General features: G+C 40.1%; 2 protein-coding genes and 1 pseudogene across 2 annotated transcripts; 2 read left to right on the forward strand and 1 right to left on the reverse strand.

Moving 5' to 3' along the window:
• Window positions 1–1,551: 1,551 nt before the first annotated feature.
• LOC103979490 (uncharacterized) lies at window positions 1,552–4,677 on the reverse strand. Its single transcript, XM_009395659.3, has 3 exons — window positions 3,752–4,677; window positions 2,579–2,756; window positions 1,552–2,236 (listed from the first exon to the last, which is right to left on the reverse strand). The coding sequence occupies exons 1-3, from the start codon at window positions 4,430–4,432 to the stop codon at window positions 1,692–1,694; spliced, it is 1,404 nt and encodes a 467-aa protein (XP_009393934.2). The 5' UTR covers window positions 4,433–4,677; the 3' UTR covers window positions 1,552–1,691.
• Window positions 4,678–15,016: 10,339 nt separating this feature from the next.
• On the forward strand, window positions 15,017–16,758 carry LOC135636689 (arogenate dehydratase 3-like). The gene has a single exon (XM_065148592.1). It carries the CDS (start codon window positions 15,191–15,193, stop codon window positions 16,355–16,357), a length of 1,167 nt encoding a protein of 388 aa, XP_065004664.1. The 5' UTR covers window positions 15,017–15,190; the 3' UTR covers window positions 16,358–16,758.
• A 3,504-nt stretch (window positions 16,759–20,262) lies between these two features.
• Window positions 20,263–20,777, forward strand: LOC135636401 (ethylene-responsive transcription factor ERF027-like; annotated as a pseudogene).
• Window positions 20,778–21,598: the final 821 nt, after the last annotated feature.

A 21,598-nucleotide genomic window follows, 5' to 3' on the forward strand; every position in this document is an offset into this window, starting at 1 on the left:
TCGAATCGCGTTCTTAGGGGTTAAATCTAGGGTTTCAATGCCTTCAGATTCCAGTTACACGTTTCCTTCTTTTACAAAGGGGTTGGTCCTGTCGATTACATAGTAATCGCATCTAAATTAAGTGAACTGAAAGGAAAGTTTTTTGTTTTTCTGACATTAGGCTCTTCGTCCATGTCCATCTTGTATCCAGCCTTAATCGCATGCTCTTATAACCCTTCTACCTCTGCTGCAACCTGCTTTTTTACTGACTTCGGTTCATGCATCACCATGTCGCTTGTCGTTCTCATTTGGAGTGAAAATGAGTTGATTGTCGCATTTAATAATTGAGTAATGCAGTCACATCCTGAGCGAAAAGATACCACAACACAAGAACAAGATGCTGTTGGACTAATAGACCTTCATGGATTTGCACTCGAAATTACAACAATAAATAGTTTCATCACAGACCAATACACCAAAAGAGCCCCCTAACTTCTTGGTGGTTATGGGTATGGAACACAAGTAAATCCAGGTGTACTTAGAGGTCACTGGCTTGTGTCACATGATCTGGGCCACCAAAAGAGCTCACTGGCTTGTGTCACATAATATGGGCCTTTGCTGAATGCCTGACACTAGCATTCCATGGTAACCGGTATCTTTTTCTTTCCAATATAAATTACTGTAAGAAACGATTACACAATTCTAACCATTGCCTCTGGCATCAGAGGCAATCAAAACAGAGAAATCTAGGGACCAAGCATCTTTCCAAAATTCTTCCACCCTATTGGTCCTAGCAAATATATATTATATATCATCATCAAGAGTAATTTTCTCAGCGAGTATAGACTCAAAGAGTTACGGACAGAAAATTAAAGATATTCCCTCATTGGTCATTCGAAGGGGGAGGTGGTGAGCAGATCTCCTCGTCAGCCTCCACCTGCTGATAGAATTACTTTTGCACCTTTTGTTTTCGAGTAATTACGATATGCTGCTGGGTTTTTCATTTAACAAAGTTGAATTATTTATGTGGCTGCTCTCAGGTTCTTCTGGCTCTACCGCAGTCTTTTTTGTGAAGCATCAGTTTTGGGTAAGGGTTGCAGCCCTTCTCTCGTTCCTTGGGTTATATTAGATTGCATGAGTGTCCTAAGCCATGTTAACATTAGTAAAGAGTCTGGGTGACCAAGTGTGAAAAGCCACACTTTGTAAATTTATTAAGAAAATCCATGTTAAGAAAATCTATGTACTATAAACCATGTTAAGAATATATATGAAGAAATTTCAAGTACTAAACCATATTAAGAAAATCCTACACAACACTTTTTGGTTTGAAGTGCTTTAGTTATGCAATTTTGAAGTCACAGCAGTCCGTTCTTTACTGGCGGGCGCGTGGAAGTGACTCCTTCGAACACAACTCCCATCGCCCAATGACGTTTGAAGTACATCATTGTTTCGAGATGGAGTTGTTCTAAGATTCAACCACGAGCATGAGAAGAAGCAACGGATGATGGGACGCTAAGATGAATTGGAGCAGCTGGGAATACCATCAAACCTCACGGTAATTTGTGCACGCTGTTTAATATATGAATCAATTTTATTGGATATTTTTACATCTCACTGGGTCTCCTTACAAGCAAGAACAATCTACCCTCGTTATTGCCACTTACACAAGAAAATTAACCAATCAATAACGAGATTTTTTTTTTTCTGATTTACTAACGTGATACTAAATCCTGTACCAACTCCGCCACAGCTGACTCGAACAGGGCATTTTCCAGTTGCATCCCCAGTTCCTCCTCTATCTCGTCGAAGCATCTCCACCGTCCGTTCCCCTCCATCTCCCTCAGCGTCGCCTCCCCGTGGACGTCGTCCAGGTCTCTGCATCTCCTGCCGTCGATCCAATCTCTAGCGGTGTTCAACATCTCCCGGGTCTCCCCACGGAGCGCGCGGGGCGGTCGCGTGCGGCCCCATCGCAACGGACGGTCGCGATTGGCGTAGCTAGAGCGGCACTGCCCTTGGATGAAGAAGTCCAACAGAAGCTTCTCCATGCTCCCACGTGGACCCTCCTCGAGCGGGCTGGCCTTCAGCTCGCCGAGTAGGCCCCACGCTCTCTCCTCCTCTCCCTCACCGCCCGAGGATGCCACGTGGTCGGTGGATTCTTGGAGATCATCCTGCGACGACGACGCGGAGAGAACCCCGGGGTCCAGCTCGGCGAGCATTTCAAACCGTCTGATCCTGCGCAGCAGCTGCTCTTTGGTCCCTGCACGCATTAAGCAAATCAAACCGGTCACACAAGGGGACGTAAGACTCCTGATCTAATAAGAGCAGCAGATGGGATGAATCCCCCTTCTTTTATTCTCTTCCCTTTTACTTGGAGGGGAGGGGGGAAGTCTGCATTTATTGATTCTTCTGGTGTTTTGCGCAGGAGGGCGTTCCGGTGGAACAAGACGAAAAGAATTAACGGCGTGGGGCCCAGCCCAACAAAAAGAATCCAAGGAGTCCGAGCGTGCGTTACAAATTGGTATCTCCTCGAACCAAATTCTCATTGTCGATGCGTATTATATTTTCTTTAAATACTTGGTATGGGACCAAAGACACGTACGCTCAATGTTGGCGAGGCTGCGATGGAACGTGGTGGTGGCATCCTGTTCCTCCTCGTCATCGTGCCCGTTATCTTGTTGGTAGGGATAGTCGATGACCGAAACTGGGCTTAGCTTCTCCTCCTCGTCCTCTTCCTCGGAGTTGCACTCGTAGGACTCCGTCTCTTTGCTATCCGATACCTATTTCCGTTCCATTCAAAATTAGAAGAACTAATAAGTATTTTGTGAAACAGAAGAGATAATTGATTCAGTAAAGGGGAAAAAGAGCAAGATGTGTAGGTGTGTGATTGACCCCCGATAAACATAGGCAGAAATATTTAGGATCAATCTAGGAAATTATCAAGGTGTGGTCCTCGATCCAGATAATATCGAATTCCGGGTCAAATACTAGATGGATTCGACCCGATTCCCCGAAGACACGTAAGGGATTAATCGATCATGGGTTGGAAAACAAGAACCCCACTCGAATCACAATCCGTCCGTAGAATAGACAGCAAAGGCCACCGCCTAAACCTTCACACGCGTAGTCGAGGTCCCCAGTCTCTGTGGGACTTGCTTGTTACGGACGAAACTTTCAGACGAGAAAAGTGTGCATGACAGACCAAGAGAAGATAAGGTCTAAGAACTATACTGTGGCCTTAGAATATCCTATACTTGTGTTAGGTTGAACCTCATATTTAAAGGATATTGCTTTGGATGGATCAATCACCATCCGAACTTTCCACGATATCACACATCATGTCATGATACATCCGAACGCGGAATATACCTAAGCAATCATTAACCTGGCTCTCCACAACTCCACGCATATCGTGTTATCATTACTACAGCTATTAGCTACTTTCACTTTTTAATGTTTATAATGTTGATCTAACGTCCACCCCATTCCCTACTTTACTTCCTCGACGGTCGTACAAATAGGAAGTATCCAATTGTTACTAGTATTGCAAAGTATTAGAATCCTCCCTCTCTATGTGATGATTGTAGAACAAGTTAACAGTGACAAGTAACAGAAGACAAGTACAAACCCATCCATCAAAAGATTTGGGGAGGGCCATCTACAGATATAGCATTAAATGGCTGGAGCTGAGCGTCCCTAATCATAAAACTTGGGGGCCCAAAATAATTGAGGTACCAATTAATAAACAAGTTAATTGAGTAAAATAAACCCTCACCTTCGCCGGTCGGCTGGCGATGGCTTCACCCTCCGATTTCTCATCGTCGGCCTTCTTCTCCGACTTGTCATTAAGGTTTGGGCCACGTGATGGTGATTCTTTTCTCCTCCCACCCGCGGAGGCAGCGTTCTCGTCCAGGCTCTCCGAGCTCGCCATGGACGCGGGGAGGAGGTCGGAGACTGTGCCGCAGGACTCCGTCTCCGACCAACTGCTGAGACTACTAGCAACGGGGGAGGGGAATCGGAGAGACTTCCACCCTTCTCCGTTCTCGTCGAACGATCGGTGCCGTACGATGTCTCTGACCTTGGCCCTGCTGTCCACCGCCGCCTGCTGGTCTGCCTTCTTTTCTTTCTTCTTCCACAAGCTTCCCCTGAGCCGCCTCGATATGCTTCTGGAAAGAGATCCGTCATGCCCCGGTAGGCACCTACCGTCGGAGGAGGAAAAAGGCAGGAGCTTGACGGCATTGATCGCGGCGCAGAACTTCGACCGGGTATTTTTATTAGATTGCGCTGTGTGGACCAGCCCCGCCGCGCCGCTACGGAGCTCCGCGTCGAGTAGGCACCGGATGGTGGGGACACCGGCGAGACCGGAGGAGGCAACGGATTCCGAATCGTCGTCGTCGTCGTCGAGCTCGAGGTAATCCTTGAGCATGAGCGGCTTCCTAACCATCATCATCATCATCACCGGATGTCTCAAGGGATTGTATTAGAGCCGGAAGAGGAAATTAACAGGCCGGAATGGCAGCTTTGGAGGCGGCGATAAGCAAAAAGGAAGACATGGGAGATAGAGGGAGTAGAAAACCATTCGATACTATATCGTCATACTTGCAAGTGGAGAGAAGAGAGAACGAGCGGAAAGAGATCATAGCAGAGGAAGAAGAGGTGGCTCGGCAGGCTCTGCACGCATGGATACTCGGCTCCTTGTGGTGGAGGAATCTCTTTAACCCTTTCGATGTTCTATTTTATTTATTTATTTATTCTTCTTTTCTCGTCCACTAGCAATAACTTTTCTTACCCGCCGACGAGCCTACCCGGTTCACTTACGGGTTAGAGAAACCAAGTAGACTGCGACGTGAGACGAGTAAAATTTGTGGTCTTTGTCCGTTGGTAGGGGCCACCACGTGGTGAGTATGAGAATGACGTCCTCGACACAACGAGAAAACGTATATATAAATTCATGGACCTTGTCCTCATGTCCTTCACTGTCGGTCATCTTTTTTGTTTTTTAATCCTCGGCCAATCTTAATATATTAAAAAAGTATTTTTTATGTATTTGTTTCTTTTATAACTGTAGTTCTTATTACCACTGATATCATTATACTGTTTCCCTTTGGCTTATTTTATATCTAGTCCAATAAAGAGATCTTGTGAAATCGACCGGTCATTATTATGAGATGATCATGTGGAGTAGCAGTAAATTTCAACTGTATGAAACCCAAACATTAAAGTCTTGCTCATCACCTACATAGAGATAAAGAGGTTGGTATTGTAGAATGGTTTCATATAGTCAATAGGGTGGGACGAGTCAGGGACACGGGAGAGAGCGATGGGACGCAGGGGCTTGCGCGTGTGGGTTGATGGCGATCCCTCATCGGAATTAATGGTTGGCTTTGCTGCCCGTGACTTCATGTGCCGTTCTAAGGCGCCTCCTTTTCGGACGGACCTCGGTCCCCCACATGCAGTGATGAAGACGCACATCTCCCTTTTTATCTGCAGTGAACACAGCAACATTGATTAAGAGAAACTTTTAATCATTCATGGGTTTTCATTTGATTAGAATTGAGCCCGGCCAAGTAAGTAATCACACAAAGCCGAACATATGGCTCTCTTCTTTTTCTTTCTTATTAACTTTTGCCTATTTTTAGTTGAAATGGTTCAAGTTTCAACGATTTCACCTCGACGTACGTCTGAGTGTTACTTGTTCGGCCTCGTGCGTATCGCGAAGATACGCCGCTGTCGGGACACGCATGGCTCGAACGCTCTGCCTGTCTTGGACGCATTTGGGTCGGAATGTTTGTACATGGTCAGAGTTAGAAACATTTGGGAGCAGCTGCATGTTACGTTGGGAGGTTGTTCGTTGCCTGTCTCCAGGCTCGTGACTGCATCTGTCTGTGCACACCTTGTTCTTCGCTGTTTTCAAATCTCTACTGCCTTGTGCAGTGGTTCTTCAATCCAATTATCAAACCACTGCCACATAGTAATCGCTCTGCATCTGAATTGGTTAGTCGTCAATGTTGACTTCTGGCTAGCTTTCAGAAGCTTTAATGCCTCGGGGATGGGTACGTCGCACCAAAGAGTCGATCATTATGGTGTTCAATAATAACGAGTCAGGACGTGGAAGTAGGGTTTACTTGCGTGTCTAGAGTTCTTTGGGCAAGTTGCATGTGGGAGAAAGCGTGTATGTCTGGGCTTCCTTCCTGGTTTGGAGATTCCTCTTTGCTCGCTGAGTCTGTTGTTAATATTGTCCATCTAATATCAATCACGTAATATATATTCTCTGGAAGCGGTGGCTGGGTATCTGCACTTGTACGATTTTTTAAGTTAGATTGTGTTAATATCCAATTCTGACTCTTATCCGATTCCCTTATGATTCGGTTTTGATTTAAATCAAGCTCAGTAATGGTTTGGGGAGAAGACAATAACAGTTAAGTGAAGGAAGCCTCTCCAATCCTTCGTTTGTTGCATGCGGTACTCTCCGAATCGCACGATTGCCACATGCTTCACTCTTAAGAGTTATGCACGGCTCCGATCCGTAACCTTAACTCCATCCCTGTGCTTGGTTTCTCCTCAGTCCATAAGATGTATGCATTCACAACCGCGAGAGCATTCTTGTTCACCGTCGTCGTTGCATTGGCCACAAGCATTCCCTTCACCGAGGAGGATATCGCGTCGGAGGAGAGGTTCTGGGACGTGTACGAGCGGTGGCAGAGCCTCCATGGCATGTCACGTAGCGTCGACGAGAAGAGCATCCGCTTCGACGTGTCCAAGGCAAATACTAACTACGTGTTTGAGTCCAATAAGAAGCTTCTCGTCGAGGCTGGGAATGACCAGGTTGATGTGCGACAACCGGCTCTGTAAATGGAAGCTTCTCGTTGAGGTGCCTCGCGGCGGTGTATCGTACATGAGGCTCCTGGCAAAGAGTAGGTGCATTCTTGTACATGAAGCTCCCTTTGAGGCTAGCACTTTCTCTGAGCATGCTGCAGCGATGGCTCCTCGTCGCTGCATACGGCCTCTTAAGCTCCTCTTGTTCCGAACTTGTTGAGGCTCAGCTTATAAGTCTTGGCCTTCTTGTTGGACTCGAATACGTAGTTGGCGTTCGCCTCGAACATGTTGAAGCGGATGCACTTATCGACGTCGAGGATGCACGACATAAAGCCACCACTGGGACAGGTCCCAAAGCTCTCGAAGGTTGGGAAAGATCTGTATATCAATGCATAAATGGTTCTATAAAGCACCATTTGTGTGAGAAATCCTACAGTGTGCTATGATGGATCTGAGTTTCCATCGTAGATCTCCGATGTTCGTAGTCAGAACCCCACGAGAATAGGTTCATTCTGAATGCTCTATATGAGGGGTGACTAGATGTAAGATGCTGACTCCGGTTTCTTCCCTATTTGATTTCTTTCTTCATATCTTTGAGATGCTGATCCATCTCGAAGAGACGCTCTCGAATCTCTAAGGAGAGTCTTATTAAATGAACTTTCAACTCCCTTGATAATTCTCATCCTAGTTCGAACAGATAAGCACGAGGTGCAATCGCTCAAGGAGCTTCACTCTATGGTGGTCGTGATTCAACTTATGGAAGGAGGATTTCAACACAAATAGGAGCAATCTCATTTGGCTAAAATGTAATAAATACTATTTCTGATAGAGATGCATAATTTATTATCATTCCTTTTAGTAATGATAAAATTTGGGCCTCTCTGAATTCACTCGAGTTAGGAAAATACATAACACTATACTCTTAATTCCACACATATCATGCATGCATATACTCATGACTAGAATAGGATGCCACCTTGCTATTGTTTTATGTTATTAACAATAAAATAATGGGAAAGTTGATAAATTTGAAATATGTTCTATTGCTAAGCAAAACTATATGGCCTCTCCTATACATAATAGTGTTTGACAATTATACATATGTTATAAACACATAAATCACAAGAATCATACTTGAATATTCTGTTAAAAATTTATATATATAAAAATCATCATAGGTCATCATCTATATTTATGCTTTGGCATGGGCTCTCACCTCTCTACCTATCCATATGAATAGGATATTAGTGTCTTTACTTACAAAATAGGATCTATAATAAGTGACAACTCACTAAGTATAAGTTTTTATAGTTTTATTGAAGTGAGAATCCTATATGCAATATTTTAAAATCAAATGTATAAAATATTTCATGATAAACTTACTTCTTATGACACCCTTAACAACATATAACATAGATGCATAATAAAAAGGTAAAACTTTGATTCAAAGTAAATGCTAACACATTTGTGCACGACTAGATCATAGTACATGTAATAGGAAAATATAGTGCATCCATGAACTCTCATATCATATATCATGATATATACATGTACTTTCATATCGTATTGTCATGAACTTAGTTTGTTTTGTCTAAGTCTTGCGACACTCTTGCGTGTCTGTTCGCAAAGGTCAACCTCCCCGAAACCTCCTATGGTCCCTTAAGACTTACAAAAGATAAAACGGGTTAGAGAAAATGCCTCACTCGAGATCCACAAACAATTATTTCAGTAAACACTTCATAGCTAATGCAAATTACAAATAAACTTTACAACCTCTGAATAATCGTATAACAAAGGGTCCAAGATGGTCTACTACAGACCGAATATCTCTCACAAGTATTCACATGACACAACATTTATTTACAAGTCTAAAATAGCTATCAAACCCAACTAAAAAGAGGTTGTTAAGCCTTCAACCATCCCTCTACATGTTGTCCAAAGTATGAACAAATCAAAAGATACGGACATACATGAGCATTACATTAAATACTCTGTTTATAATTTTGTCCATGACAGTATATCATAATATATGTATTCATCATTCATCATCGCATATCCGTGCACTCCCATATCGCACGTCGTAACATATACATGTATTTCTATGCTATACGTCATAACATATATGCATACTTCCATATTGTATATCATAATATATATGTGTAACATATTTTTATTCTAATTCGTATATTTTTAGGCATCTATCATATGTATATCAACATCATGCTTATACCTAACCTATGACGATCATGTTACTCAAAACATGCTTTCAAAAATATATTATGAATTCATATACTACATATAATCATTATTTTATAATAAATTAAGCTTATATTTACATGATTTGATTCAAAATTAAGATGTTAGAAAAGGATCATGATCCTCGGCCATTAGAAGTGCTAGGGAGCTAGAGGCATATTAAATTTGGAACACACGGTTATGTATGCCTAAATGAAGGATGTTTGCATTTTAAGGCAATAATAACTCTTAATATAAACTATAATTTATAAAAAAATTGATAGAATCTACTCCAAAATAAATTATACTCAACCTATAAATTCTTTTGAATTCCAACTCTAAATTAGCACAGCTCAATTGATAATCTGACAGTGGTTACCAATCAAACAACTACACCATTTTATAGAGTAATCTTGCTTCACTGCTATTTATAGCTAAACCATATTATATCACCATAAAATTTTATAACAATAGAAAATATATAAAACTAAATGTATCTAAAATTTTAACTCAAAACAAAATCATTTGGGGGCTAAATCTGCATTCTAACTCAACTATCATAACCTATCTTATTCTATCAAATCTATGTTGAGGATGTTAATTTCAAAAACCTTATATCTGTTAGGATCTTAATGACACTACTGGTGAGGGGGTGAATTAGTACTATAGTAATTTTAATTGGCTTCAAAATTTGATCGATAAAATAACATGTTTTGACAATACAATTAACCAAATGTTGAATGTGAGCAAAAGTTTCAAGTAAGGTGAATAAAAATAAGTAAGATAAAAAATCACAAGTAAGAGAATGAATGCAAATCGATTTATAGTGGTTTGATCTTTCTGACTTACATTCACTTCTGATTCCTCTTTCTTTAAGGTCATTAGGTTTCACCACCAATCTTACTTCCAATGATTGAATATCAATAATCATGTACAACCTCTCTCCTTTTCCATATTAAATCTTAGATTCTGATGATAAAATTAATTAATAAGTTTATTAAACTAATATGCTTTTAAGATAAGTGACATAGAAAATTTTTCGATCACGGACTTAGACCACTAAAGGGCCAACTATCGAGCAGGAGAGTCAAACGTTATACCAAGAAATTATCTTGTTAAAAATTAAGCATCGAGTTGTAGGATTGGTCGATATACCAGAGATCGGACTTCATGCTATAAGTTTAGGCATCATGTCGGAAGGATCAGATATTGTGTCACTCATGAGAAAATCAACATGTTAGTAGAATATACAATATGTTGAAGGAAAAAATGATGTACCGGAGGTTTAAATGAAGTGCTGGAAGATCGGATGACATGTTAGAAGAGTGTATAATATATTAAAAGCTTCCTAAATATGTCAAATATATGATTGATTTGTCAAAGTCTTGATTAAGATCATTTTGGGTCAATTTGAGTTAGTATCGAGCCGAACAATGTCAACTTATCAAGAAAGCCGTTAGGCTTGAATCCGGGCCAAATTGGACCCGTTAGAAGGTCAAACTAATGTCCTAAAGTATTCTTAGGTGATGGTACCATCAAGCTCAAGCAATAATACTTCTTGAGTCAATCGACAAACACTATTTTGCTTGTCAACCTAAGACAATGGTAGTACTATCCAAAATTAAAATTTTATAATGGTAGCATCGTCAGAGTCCAGTACGACATCAAAAGTTACGACGATAGTATCGCTCGTATCCCAAAATTTTTGAGATTTTGAATTATTGACTCCCTTCTAAAAGCCTTTAGGGCCTATAAATACCCTAATTATGCTTAATTGATGGAGCATCTATTCTTAAATTTATGAAGTATTATAGCTCTTTCTTTAAGTATTGTTTAAGTCTCTTCTTTCCTCTTGAGTTTTAGTTGTGATACTAAGTTATAGGAGGTGAGAGATCACTCATAAAAGAGTGAGTGTGGAGGTTCTCTCTTAAGCTTGTAAATAGGAAAACAGTTATAATAATAGTTGATCTTTGTCGATTAGAAAGAAGATCAAAAGTAAAAGCTAGTGGCCTAGAGGGAAGAGAAATCATGAATAGACGTAGGTCGGAAAGATCAAATCACTATAAATCGGTTTGCATTCCTTCTCTTGCTTGTGACTTTTGTTTGTGATTACTTACTTATTATAATTCATTTTACTCGCAACCCTTACTCACACTCAATATTTGGTTAATTATATTTCTGATACAAATTATGTAATCGATCTTTAAAGTCAATTGAGATTTGTTATCGCACTAATTCATCCTCTCCTCTTAGTGCCATTATGATCCTAATAATTGGTATGAGAGTGAGGTTATCTTATTTGGATTAACATCTAAGAGAGAATAAATAATATTTTCAAGTAATCAAGAGGGATACTCTATCACTCATTCTACTATATTTAATGAGAAAACTACACTTATTGAAAAACTAGAATAAAGTTTTCTTAGGATTTTGATTTATACAATATTATTGAGGTTGGTTTTCAAAAAATATTCTAATAGAATAATTTTGAAAAGTGAATGTTTATTTAAATACTAAGGCTATTAATACTTTATTTTATGTTTTAGACAAAAATGAGTTTAATTAAGTTTTTACTTACGACACTATATATGATATATGACACACATGAAGGCACAAGTAAAGTAAAATAATCAAAAATTAATCTTCTTGTTCATAATTATGAGTTATTTAAAATAAAATCAAGTGAATTTATTAGTGACATATATCCATTTTACGGATGTTATCAATAGATTAAAAGCTCTTAGTAAAAATTATACTAATTTTAAATTGGTGAGTAAGATCTCTTTTAAAAAGTTGGGATCCAAAGGTAACAACAATCCAAAAAGCTAAAGGCTTAAACTATCTTTTACTTAAAGTAGGATATTTAATTATCTATGAAATAACATACAAAACATATTTCACCTTTGAGGTGAAGTGTAGATATATTCAATAGTCACTCAAAAGTATTTATGGAGGACTAATATCATCATTTTGGAATGATATTACTCCCTTTAGATATATAATCCTAAACTATAAAAATATCTAAAATAATATTATATTATCCCAATACATAATTATTGAAAATTAATTCTCCTTTCAAATTATCTAAATCTCCTAATTATGTGTCATATGAATATTATTATTTTTAATATTATTTTAGATTATTTTTTTAATTTAATTTTATAAGTTATTGATCTAGGCTATTTTGGTGACTATAAGACTAATATAATAATATAAAATATAATTTATATTATATTTTATATAATAATTCCATGGAGACACCTCCATTATTGCACTATTGCAACTACTCTTACGTGGTGGACCAACGACCTCAATAGTCATCGCATCATACTATCGTGTCATGCCACCCCACCCACGTAAGGCTATTCTCATCATGCATGGGTTCCTCATTGGTATAATATCTCCACGACCATGTGCCATTGACCTAGCACCGTTGATCATCGTTTCACTATGCGATTATGCACACGTACGGACTAACGACCTCATATGATCATCATGGCATGTGATTGTGCTCACATGTCTGGTGACCCCATATGGTCATTGCGATTGTTCTTATATGTCATGTAGCCACTAGGAATCATGTTATTCGATTTAGGGAATAAGAATATATTGAGAATAAATTTATAATTTTAATGATCGGTGTTTCATTCTTAAGAGGTCTCATCTTTTTTATAGGTGAGAGCGAATAGTCTAAGATAATAATTAAGAAAATCTCTCCCACAAGATTGTCTCGTAAGGAATCCTGCTATAGTTGAATTTCTTTTCTATTGATTAATCATTGTAATCAGAATTCAAGTAGATATATATTACATTTTACTTAATTAGATAGAATCATATAATCTAATATTCATTTGTTCTTATATTTGGAGTGATAAATGGCAAATACACTCTGAGTCACTTAACATTGAATAGATAGTGATTAGACCATACAAAAATATATTATTGCTTTAAAAGTTTTCAATGAATGGCAAATAGTCGATAATATTTATATAATAATAAAAATAATTTTAGAGGAATATTATTTAGTTTTTAAATTTTTTTCTATTGATGTTAATAATGCATCGATAAATACTACTTACATTATGAAATTATAAAAAATTTGTCAACCGACTTTTGGTAATATCTTTTTTTATGTTAGATGTGCTTGCCATGTTTTAAATTTACATGTACCATATGGACTTAAATCTCTTGAAACTTTTTCTCTTCTATTAAGCAAGCTATTTCATTCTTATGAGATATTCATAAGTAATGAAAGAATAAGACAGATTTTACAAATTAAATGGTAAAAAGCTCAAAAAAATTTCTATGGATATTCCTATATGATGAAATTCTACATATAAATTGCTTAAAGTTTGTTTTGAATATAAAGAATTATTATGCACTTTATTACAAATAATATTAGGTATATTTGTTTATAACCACATTATTGGAATGTATGTGAAAGAATTTTATTTTTTTTAACAATGTAGTATATACTTTATTTGATGTTTATTATCATATTGTACTTTTTTTTAATGTTTGTATGGTGCATTAGAAGAATCTGAATGTGATAATATACAAATGACAATAATGACTATAAAATTAAAATGGATAAATTATTTTTTAATTTCATTGATTTATTTAGTTGCATGCATTTTTAATCCTCGTATTAGATTAAATGGCTTAGGTGATTATTAATCCATTTATTATCAAAGTTTAGGAGTAGATACTAATATTGGTGATAAAATTAAAGATGTTAAAAGATTGGTCAATAACTTGTATGAGTATTATAATGCTAACTACGTTGATGTACATGGTATGTTTGAAACTTTTGAATCTACTAATCTAAGTTAGCAATAGGGGTAAAATCTTTTTCTAAAAAAAACTATTATTATAAAATCAAAATCGACGAAGGGGATCCTCAAGCTCAAACATCGAGCTTTATATGTATCTAACAGTTTTTTTTATTTCGGTGATAATATTACTAAGTATAGAGTTTCCTATTATGAAATGATGAGTGCGATATATAATAATATTTTTAATATTAACGAGGATTTCGAGATAAATACTAGTGATTCTAATATCGACCATAGTAAACTTTTAACACGAGAAGACACATCCCAGATGAAATTAGATCAAGCATGACTTTTGAATCAGTCTACCTTGATAATTAGGTAAGAGAAACAAAACAAAGATAAGATATTATATGTGAAGAAAACGATATTGCTTTGAACATATCAACCACAGGGACTATCAATACAAAACATCTAATATTGACAACACTAGTGATGACACACAATCCCCACCCCTCCCCCTAACACAACTAATGATGAGGGCGTACAAGCCATCCTTTCTCTTTCCTCGTTCATAATTGATGACGAGAATAATTCCCAAACCCCGACGATAAGGGAATCATACGGATGTTGAAGCGACTATAAGGGTTTGCCAATGGTAAGGCCTCTGTCACTAATCACCACCATATACGTTTGTATTACGGGCAATAGATGATTGTTTGAGATAAAGGGGAGCAATCAATGGGCGCGAAGGCGTGAACAAAAATAAGATGAAAAAAAATGATCGGCAAAAATAAAATGATTATTTAAAAAAATATTATATAAAAAATATTCAAAATTGGAGCACTATTTAAAAAAATCTCAAACTTACCAACTTTGAAATATTTTTAAGGAATTCATCCAAGAATTTATCATTTGTTTAAAGAATATTTCTTCTACTACGCGTCGTCATACTCGTCTCGTTCAACCATAGCGGTGCTGAAGGGTCTTATTTGTGGGTCCCGCGGTTATCCCTCCCTATGATCGGGATGAAAGAATCAGGTACGAAAGCAGTATATGTCTGAATATAATATTAGCAACTAATTTCTCAAAAAAACAGAAAGGAAATCGTAAAAGTCCCAAAAATAAAAAAAGTAACGAAATAAATAAAGAATTAAAAATATTACCGTCCAACTAATCCAGCCACCTTCATTTCTTAATAATCCTCCTCGTGTCTTCCTACCTTCTTCTTCCTATCGCTGGCGTAAAGTCAAATACGGCTGCTGCCTGTCGCTCACGCCACCACCATCCCCACCTAACTCGGCCCTATCTCCTCTTCTTCATCTTCCTCCATTTCCGATTTGCTCTTCCACTTCCCCCAAAATTTCCGATCCTTCCCTCAAGTCTCAACCATGGCTTCCGCTCCCTCTCTCAAAATCCCCAACCCCTCCTCTCCCGCCGCCTCCGCCACCAGTAGAGACCGTCTCCATCTTCTCGTCACCATCCCTTCCACGGTGGCCTCACCGACCTCCCCTCGTCGTAGATCCGCCTCCCTCGCAGTCGCCTTCGCCGCCGCATCTGCTAGCGCCGCCTCCATCAACGGCGGCGGCGTCCCCAAGATCAACGGCCACCCCCGGATCAACGGCTTCGAACCCGCCGCCGGCCTCCGCGTAGCCTTCCAGGGCGCCCCCGGCGCCTACTCCGAGTTCGCCGCCAAGACCGCCCTTCTGGGCTGCGACACCCTCCCCTGCCGCGCCTTCGCGGACGCGATCTCTGCCGTCGAGCGCGGCCTCGCCGACCGTGCCATCCTCCCCGTTGAGAGCACCATGGAAGGCGCCGCCCTCCGCAACTACGATCTCCTCCTCCGGCACGACCTCCGCGTCGTCCAGGAGATCAGCCTCTTCGTCAACTACTGCCTCCTCGCCATGCCCGGCGTCAGCCCCGCCGAGGTCCGCCGCGTCATTAGTCACCCCGTGGCCCTTGCTCACTGCGGCCGCGCCCTCGCCCAGCTCGGCCTCCACCGCTGCGAGCCCGTCGAGGACACCGCCGGCGCCGTTGAGATGCTCCGCTCCAACCGCCTCCTGGACACCGCCGCCATCGCCTCCCCCCGCGCTGCCCTCCTGTACGGCCTCGATGTCCTCGCCCATGGCGTCCAGGATGAATCCTGGAACGTCACCCGCTTCCTCCTCCTCGCCGCCCCCACATCCCTCGCCGCCGCCGGCGCGGCCGTCCACCCCAAGCAGACCCCATTAAAAACCTCTATGGTCGTCGCGCACCGGGGCGGCTCCATGGTGGTCCTCCTCAAGGTGCTCTCCGCCTTCTCCAGACGGAATATCAACCTGACAAAGCTGGAGGTGATCAACTCCTCCTCCAAGGAGGACAAGGCACCGGTGTTTATTCTGGACGTGAAGGCGAAGGGGACGCTCCGGGCGTTCCCTCACGTTCTATACGTGGACTTCGAGGGCTCGACGGAGGACCCAAAGGCCATGGAGGCCATTGACGAGATCTCGCAGACCGCCGAACTCGTGAGGATCTTGGGATGCTACGCCGCCGATCCTAATGTCTACGACCTTCACTAGCGGAGCGTTCGGTGCGCATCCTCACCTGCAGCAGCACAGGAAAGCGTCTTCTCTCCTCTCCCCTCCCGTCCTCTTCTCAGTATGGTTGTACATAATACGCCTGTTCCCGTTGTGTAATTCGATTACCTTCCGTCCATTACTATTTCAGTTAACACCTGCTCGTTCATCTTCCTGAGCTTGATGGAGGACTGATCAATAAGCAGGTAGGTACTCTGCCGAATCAAGTTTGCTTCTTGCTAAGTTGTATCGTTTGTTCCCACCACGAAAGTAGCATCTTCCTTGTAAGGTATGTCTTTCTGATTGTAGTTCACATCTTTGATGCAGTGTACTTAAAGAATCATGTATCATCTGAAAATTTGTAAGACAATAAGGAATAATAGATGTAGTCTCTTGCTTTCTTATTAAGAGTCTTTGGAATATGACTACTCCTCAGTATGTGTTGTTCTCCTTCCTCCTACATTTTTGTGCTTTATGTAATCCATGTTATGTTACTGACAGTAGCAGAAGGTTGTTGAGCTTTAACCATTCGTGAACCCTCAAATTTAGAGGAGTGGTTGAGCTCAACTACTTCTGTTGATTTGTTGGTTAATCAAGAAGAGAATAACACGCCTTTATCTCGTAACAGCATAGCCTGACGTCAGATGCTTCACTCCCAAGAGCTATATAGACGGCTCCGATCCATAACACGAACAATTACATCTTGTGGAGCGAGGAGAAACCAAACACAAATGGAGTTAGGGTTAGGGATCAGAATATGACGTGCTGTTATGAGATTACGACATTAAGCAAACGGCGGATCAAAGGTGCTCGTGTTTTGGCAAATGGGAAATTTTGAGGCTAGTGGAATAGCAAATGGGAACTGGGGGAGGGGAGGGGAGGGGAGGAGAAAGAGGAGATAGGGGGAAGAGCTAGTTGGGGGATGGTGGTGGCGTGAGCGACACGGAACAGTCATAGTCGGCTTTATGAGGATAATTATAAAGAAATGAAAGTAGTTGCATTAGTTGGATGGTAATATTTTTAATTACTTAACTAATTAATTAATTTTTATTTTTGGGACTTAGGGAGTGAAGAAATTTATATTTTTTTCGTTTTTGAAAAATTATTTACTAGAATTTTCTTTGTGATGTCTAATTTTAAAAAAAAAAATTTTACTAATCTTTCTTATCTTAACCTGATTATTTATATTGATAATACAAAGAAACGACTCACAAGAACTGCATCGCCGTCAAGCATCAGCAGAGGGTGGGTTGAAGGAGACGGATGAGTTGACCCACGCTAACATGAATATTCTTTAATTAATAATATACATATTTTTTCTCATCTTTGATATTTTCTTTGCACATATAAGAATGGCTTTTAAAATCAAAATTAAAATTCAAGAATGAGTTCCTTTTTGGGTTATTATTTTCTAATCAACCAGATGTTAGCATATAATAACATAATTTTTTTACTTATTTATTCACAAAAGCAAATTTAGAAAAACAGTAGTTATTTTATTAGAAAAACAGTAGCTATTTTCTTCAACTCCTGTTAAGAGCAAATCGAGCAAGAGCACAATCTTGTGGTGTGGGGGTATGATAGCAAATAAGATTTCACCAACTATATAAGAAAATTTCTTTGGTGAGGGAAATCTTCTATTCTGTTGAGGTGGTGTGGGGGTATGATAGCAAATAAGATTTCACCAACTATATAAGAAAATCTCTTTGTTGAGGGAAATCTTCTATTCTGTTGAGGGAATCTTTCCTATAAATAGGACTGTATAAATAGGAGACGGACATGTTAATGTATTTAAATTTCTTTAATAAAGCTTCTTCAATAAATATTGAAGAATAGAAGATAAAAAAAATTATTGAAGAAGCTTTATTGAAGAAGCTTTAAATGCATTAACATGTTCTCTCCTATTTATACATATTAGGAGGGAAGATTTTCCTCAATAAAATAGAGGGAAATTGGATTGATGCTGCTGTTAAACTATAACAATGTTGTAGCAAAGGAGGAAGCTGCAGCAGAGAAGGAAGCTACAACGATTTGGTGGAGAAATCTATAGCGATTTGCTCTTAGCATGAGCTGAGGATCAACAGTTGACAGTGAGGCAGCGGGCTACGGGCTACAACTGATGCAGATCACAACCTAATGAAGACGATGCTACGGTGGCGGATAACCCGAGCCTAGGGTCGGTGCAGACGACGCCGATGAAGAAAAAGGTCACATGAAAGAGAATAGGGAAGGAGCAAGCAGGGGTACTACCGAGGGTGAGTAGCCGGTCACACCAAAACAAGCCCTCATTATTGTGGCCGCACTTGATGGGAGAGTCCAACGAAAAAGAATAATATAAGATAAGAAATAATAGAAGATAATAAGAATTATTGAAGAAGCTTTAATTGAAAAAGCTTTAATCTATTTATATATATTAGGAGGGAAGATTTTACTCAACAGAGGATTTCCTTCGAGGGATTTCTTCAGGAAAATCTTATCTGCGAAAATCTTATCTGCTAGATAACTTAAAATACTGGTTAGTTCAAGATACAGGATAAGATTAGAATATCACACAAGCAAGGCAAGAGACATGCTATCTGATAAAAGTTCAAACATGCTATCTCCGTGTGCTTGGCAAGTCGAGAAGTGGGTAAACCTAACAACGAGGGAAGAAGGAAAATTTTGGATCTACTTAGGCCCATTTAAGCCCAACATCCTGGCCCGTAAGAAAATGGAGTTAAATGGGTCGTTGATTTCTCGGGCCGGATCATGCAACCCATATTGCCACTGACGCATGGATGGAGAATGGAGGAGTTGTAGTTTAAGCAGCTGTAACATCTCTGAACAACTCTTCCGTTCACCATTTCCCCCCTCAGTCCTTTCACCACGGAACTGTTGGTAGATAGATTGCAAGAACTAAAAGATCGATCTAGGTGCTGTTTGTGTTATCTCAAACATACATTATTCAATGAATGCATGTAACGTCAAAAACGCATAGTACAGTGCTATCCCAAGTACATTAGTTAATCAATCACCGTCAGCCCTTGTCATACATAGCTTTTGGAACCCAAGTAAGATGCCATTGAACAACTGTAATGGGGATGTTTCGATACCATCAAATTCCATTATGATTGAGAGAACAGGTCGTTCTTAATGTATTTGTCTCCACTTACGGAAAAATATAAACAAACGAGATTGATCCTTCGTGTTCCTTTCGTTGCAAACAAATGCCTGAAGCCGCATCCCGTGAGTCTTTCGGTGATGAACCACGATAACAAGTCGCATGATGAAAAGTAGAAGAATGCACCATTGTTAACAAAACTAAAAAGAAGGGATAAAATAATTGGTAGATGCAAGGTTTATCTGTGAGCTTAAAACCGGCTCGATGCTTAAGTTAAAGGCAATGAACTTGAAGTAGGGTGACAAGGTTTGTCTGATCCCACACACAAATTGCAAGGGAGAGCTAGACATGGATACACGAAGGTGCATATATGCACACCAAGTGGCACTGCATGACAATAGCGAGTAATAAGTCCCACTCCCACTCGGTATTATATACTCACGTGGAAAATTGTCGTGTAACCGCACCCATTGCCTTCTTCGTTTTGGCGTTTAGGTGTGTAAAGATATGGTCAAGTTTTGGATCATGTGGATTCAAGAAGACGATGAGGTAGCACTGCATGTTTAAACTGATGAACAGTGAAGTATATCTTTGTGGAAACAAGCGTGTAGGTTTTGCTGCGACTCTGACTGCCAATCCAGCTACTGGTTTAAATAGTGTCTTCTTCTTCTTCCTCCTACACACATTAACATTCCCCACGCTTTCAGTATTCTTATAGACCTAATTCACGGATCTCATCCTCCTTTTCCTTCTCCTCCGCCATCGCCATTGAAGTCACCAAACCCAATCCATTAAATTCCCAATCGACAGCACTTAGGTAGTCATGGGGGCAGAACGAGCGGCCTACGGGAAGCACCCGACCTACCACGGAGTTCGGTGCCGCAACGGCAAGTGGGTGACGGAGATCCGCGAGCCGCGGAAGGAGAGCCGAATCTGGCTCGGCACATACCCGACGGCGGAGATGGCGGCCGTGGCCTACGACGTCGCCGCCTACGCGCTGCGCGGCGCTGACGCGGTGCTCAACTTCCCGGGCCGGTTGCGTCGCGCCCCGCCCCAACCACGGCGTCCCCGGCCGCCATCCGCGCGGCAGCCAAGGATGCGGCTGCGTCGTTGCTGGGGAAGGCCAGGGTAGAGGCCAGCGAGGCCGTACAATTGCATGGGCTGGGGAACGATGCCAGCGAGTTCGTTGACGATGAGTCGATGTTCAATATGCCGCAGTTGCTGGTGAACATGGCAGAGGGAATGCTTTTGAGCCCACCAGCATGGAGCGCGCACCACTCGCCGGAGGTCTTAGAATGGGAGAGCCTGTGGAGCTATCAATAGCCCGTAAACCCTCCATGCATACGCATAAGAAGCGTCCAGTTTAGCGTCTTCAGTTACCATAGGAGTGACAAACACCGAGTTTTGTGGACTCAGTGGAATGAATGCTGAGCATCGCTTTCACTTTCCTTCAGTTTTCTCTCATGTCACTAATATTTGGTATTGGACAAAAAATATTAATAAATAATTGATCGTTTACTCTCTCTCTCTCTCTCTCTCTCTCTCTCGTGCAGAAGAAATGAGGAGTACTCATTCCATGGATGAGTCTGGCACGAAGACAGTAGAAGCATGTATTTATAGTATTAAAAAAAATATTTACAAGCTTTTTAAAAGAGTGGATAAATCCTCATATATTTAAATTATTCCAAGGGTTGCAAGCGCAGCTAACCCAAATCGTCATATATTTATTTATATCTAATCTAAATCCTTATCTTGTGATCCTAATTATTTAAATTAATTTTATTAAACTTTTTAAATTTAAAATAGTTGTAACTTAAATTTATTTTTTTTAAAATAAAAAATTTCTTTTGCTAAGGCTTTAGTAAAGATGTCAATAAACCGTTTTTTGGTTCTACAGTAGTTATTTTGAATTTCTTCTTTATCAAATAATTTATGAATGAAATAATGTCAAACTTTGATGTGTTTAGTGTGCCTATGAAAGATAAGGATTTTCGTTATTACAATAGTAGACTTATTGTCATAGTAGATTTTAGTTAGTTCATCTTTCTTTTCTTGAACATCTATCAAAATTTTTTGAAGCCAAATTATTTGACATAACGTGCTTGTAGCCGCATGTCATATAAGATCCAAATCAGACACTTAAT

Source organism: Musa acuminata, chromosome BXJ3-4 (assembly GCF_036884655.1).
Source record: "Musa acuminata AAA Group cultivar baxijiao chromosome BXJ3-4, Cavendish_Baxijiao_AAA, whole genome shotgun sequence".
NCBI lineage: Eukaryota > Viridiplantae > Streptophyta > Magnoliopsida > Zingiberales > Musaceae > Musa > Musa acuminata.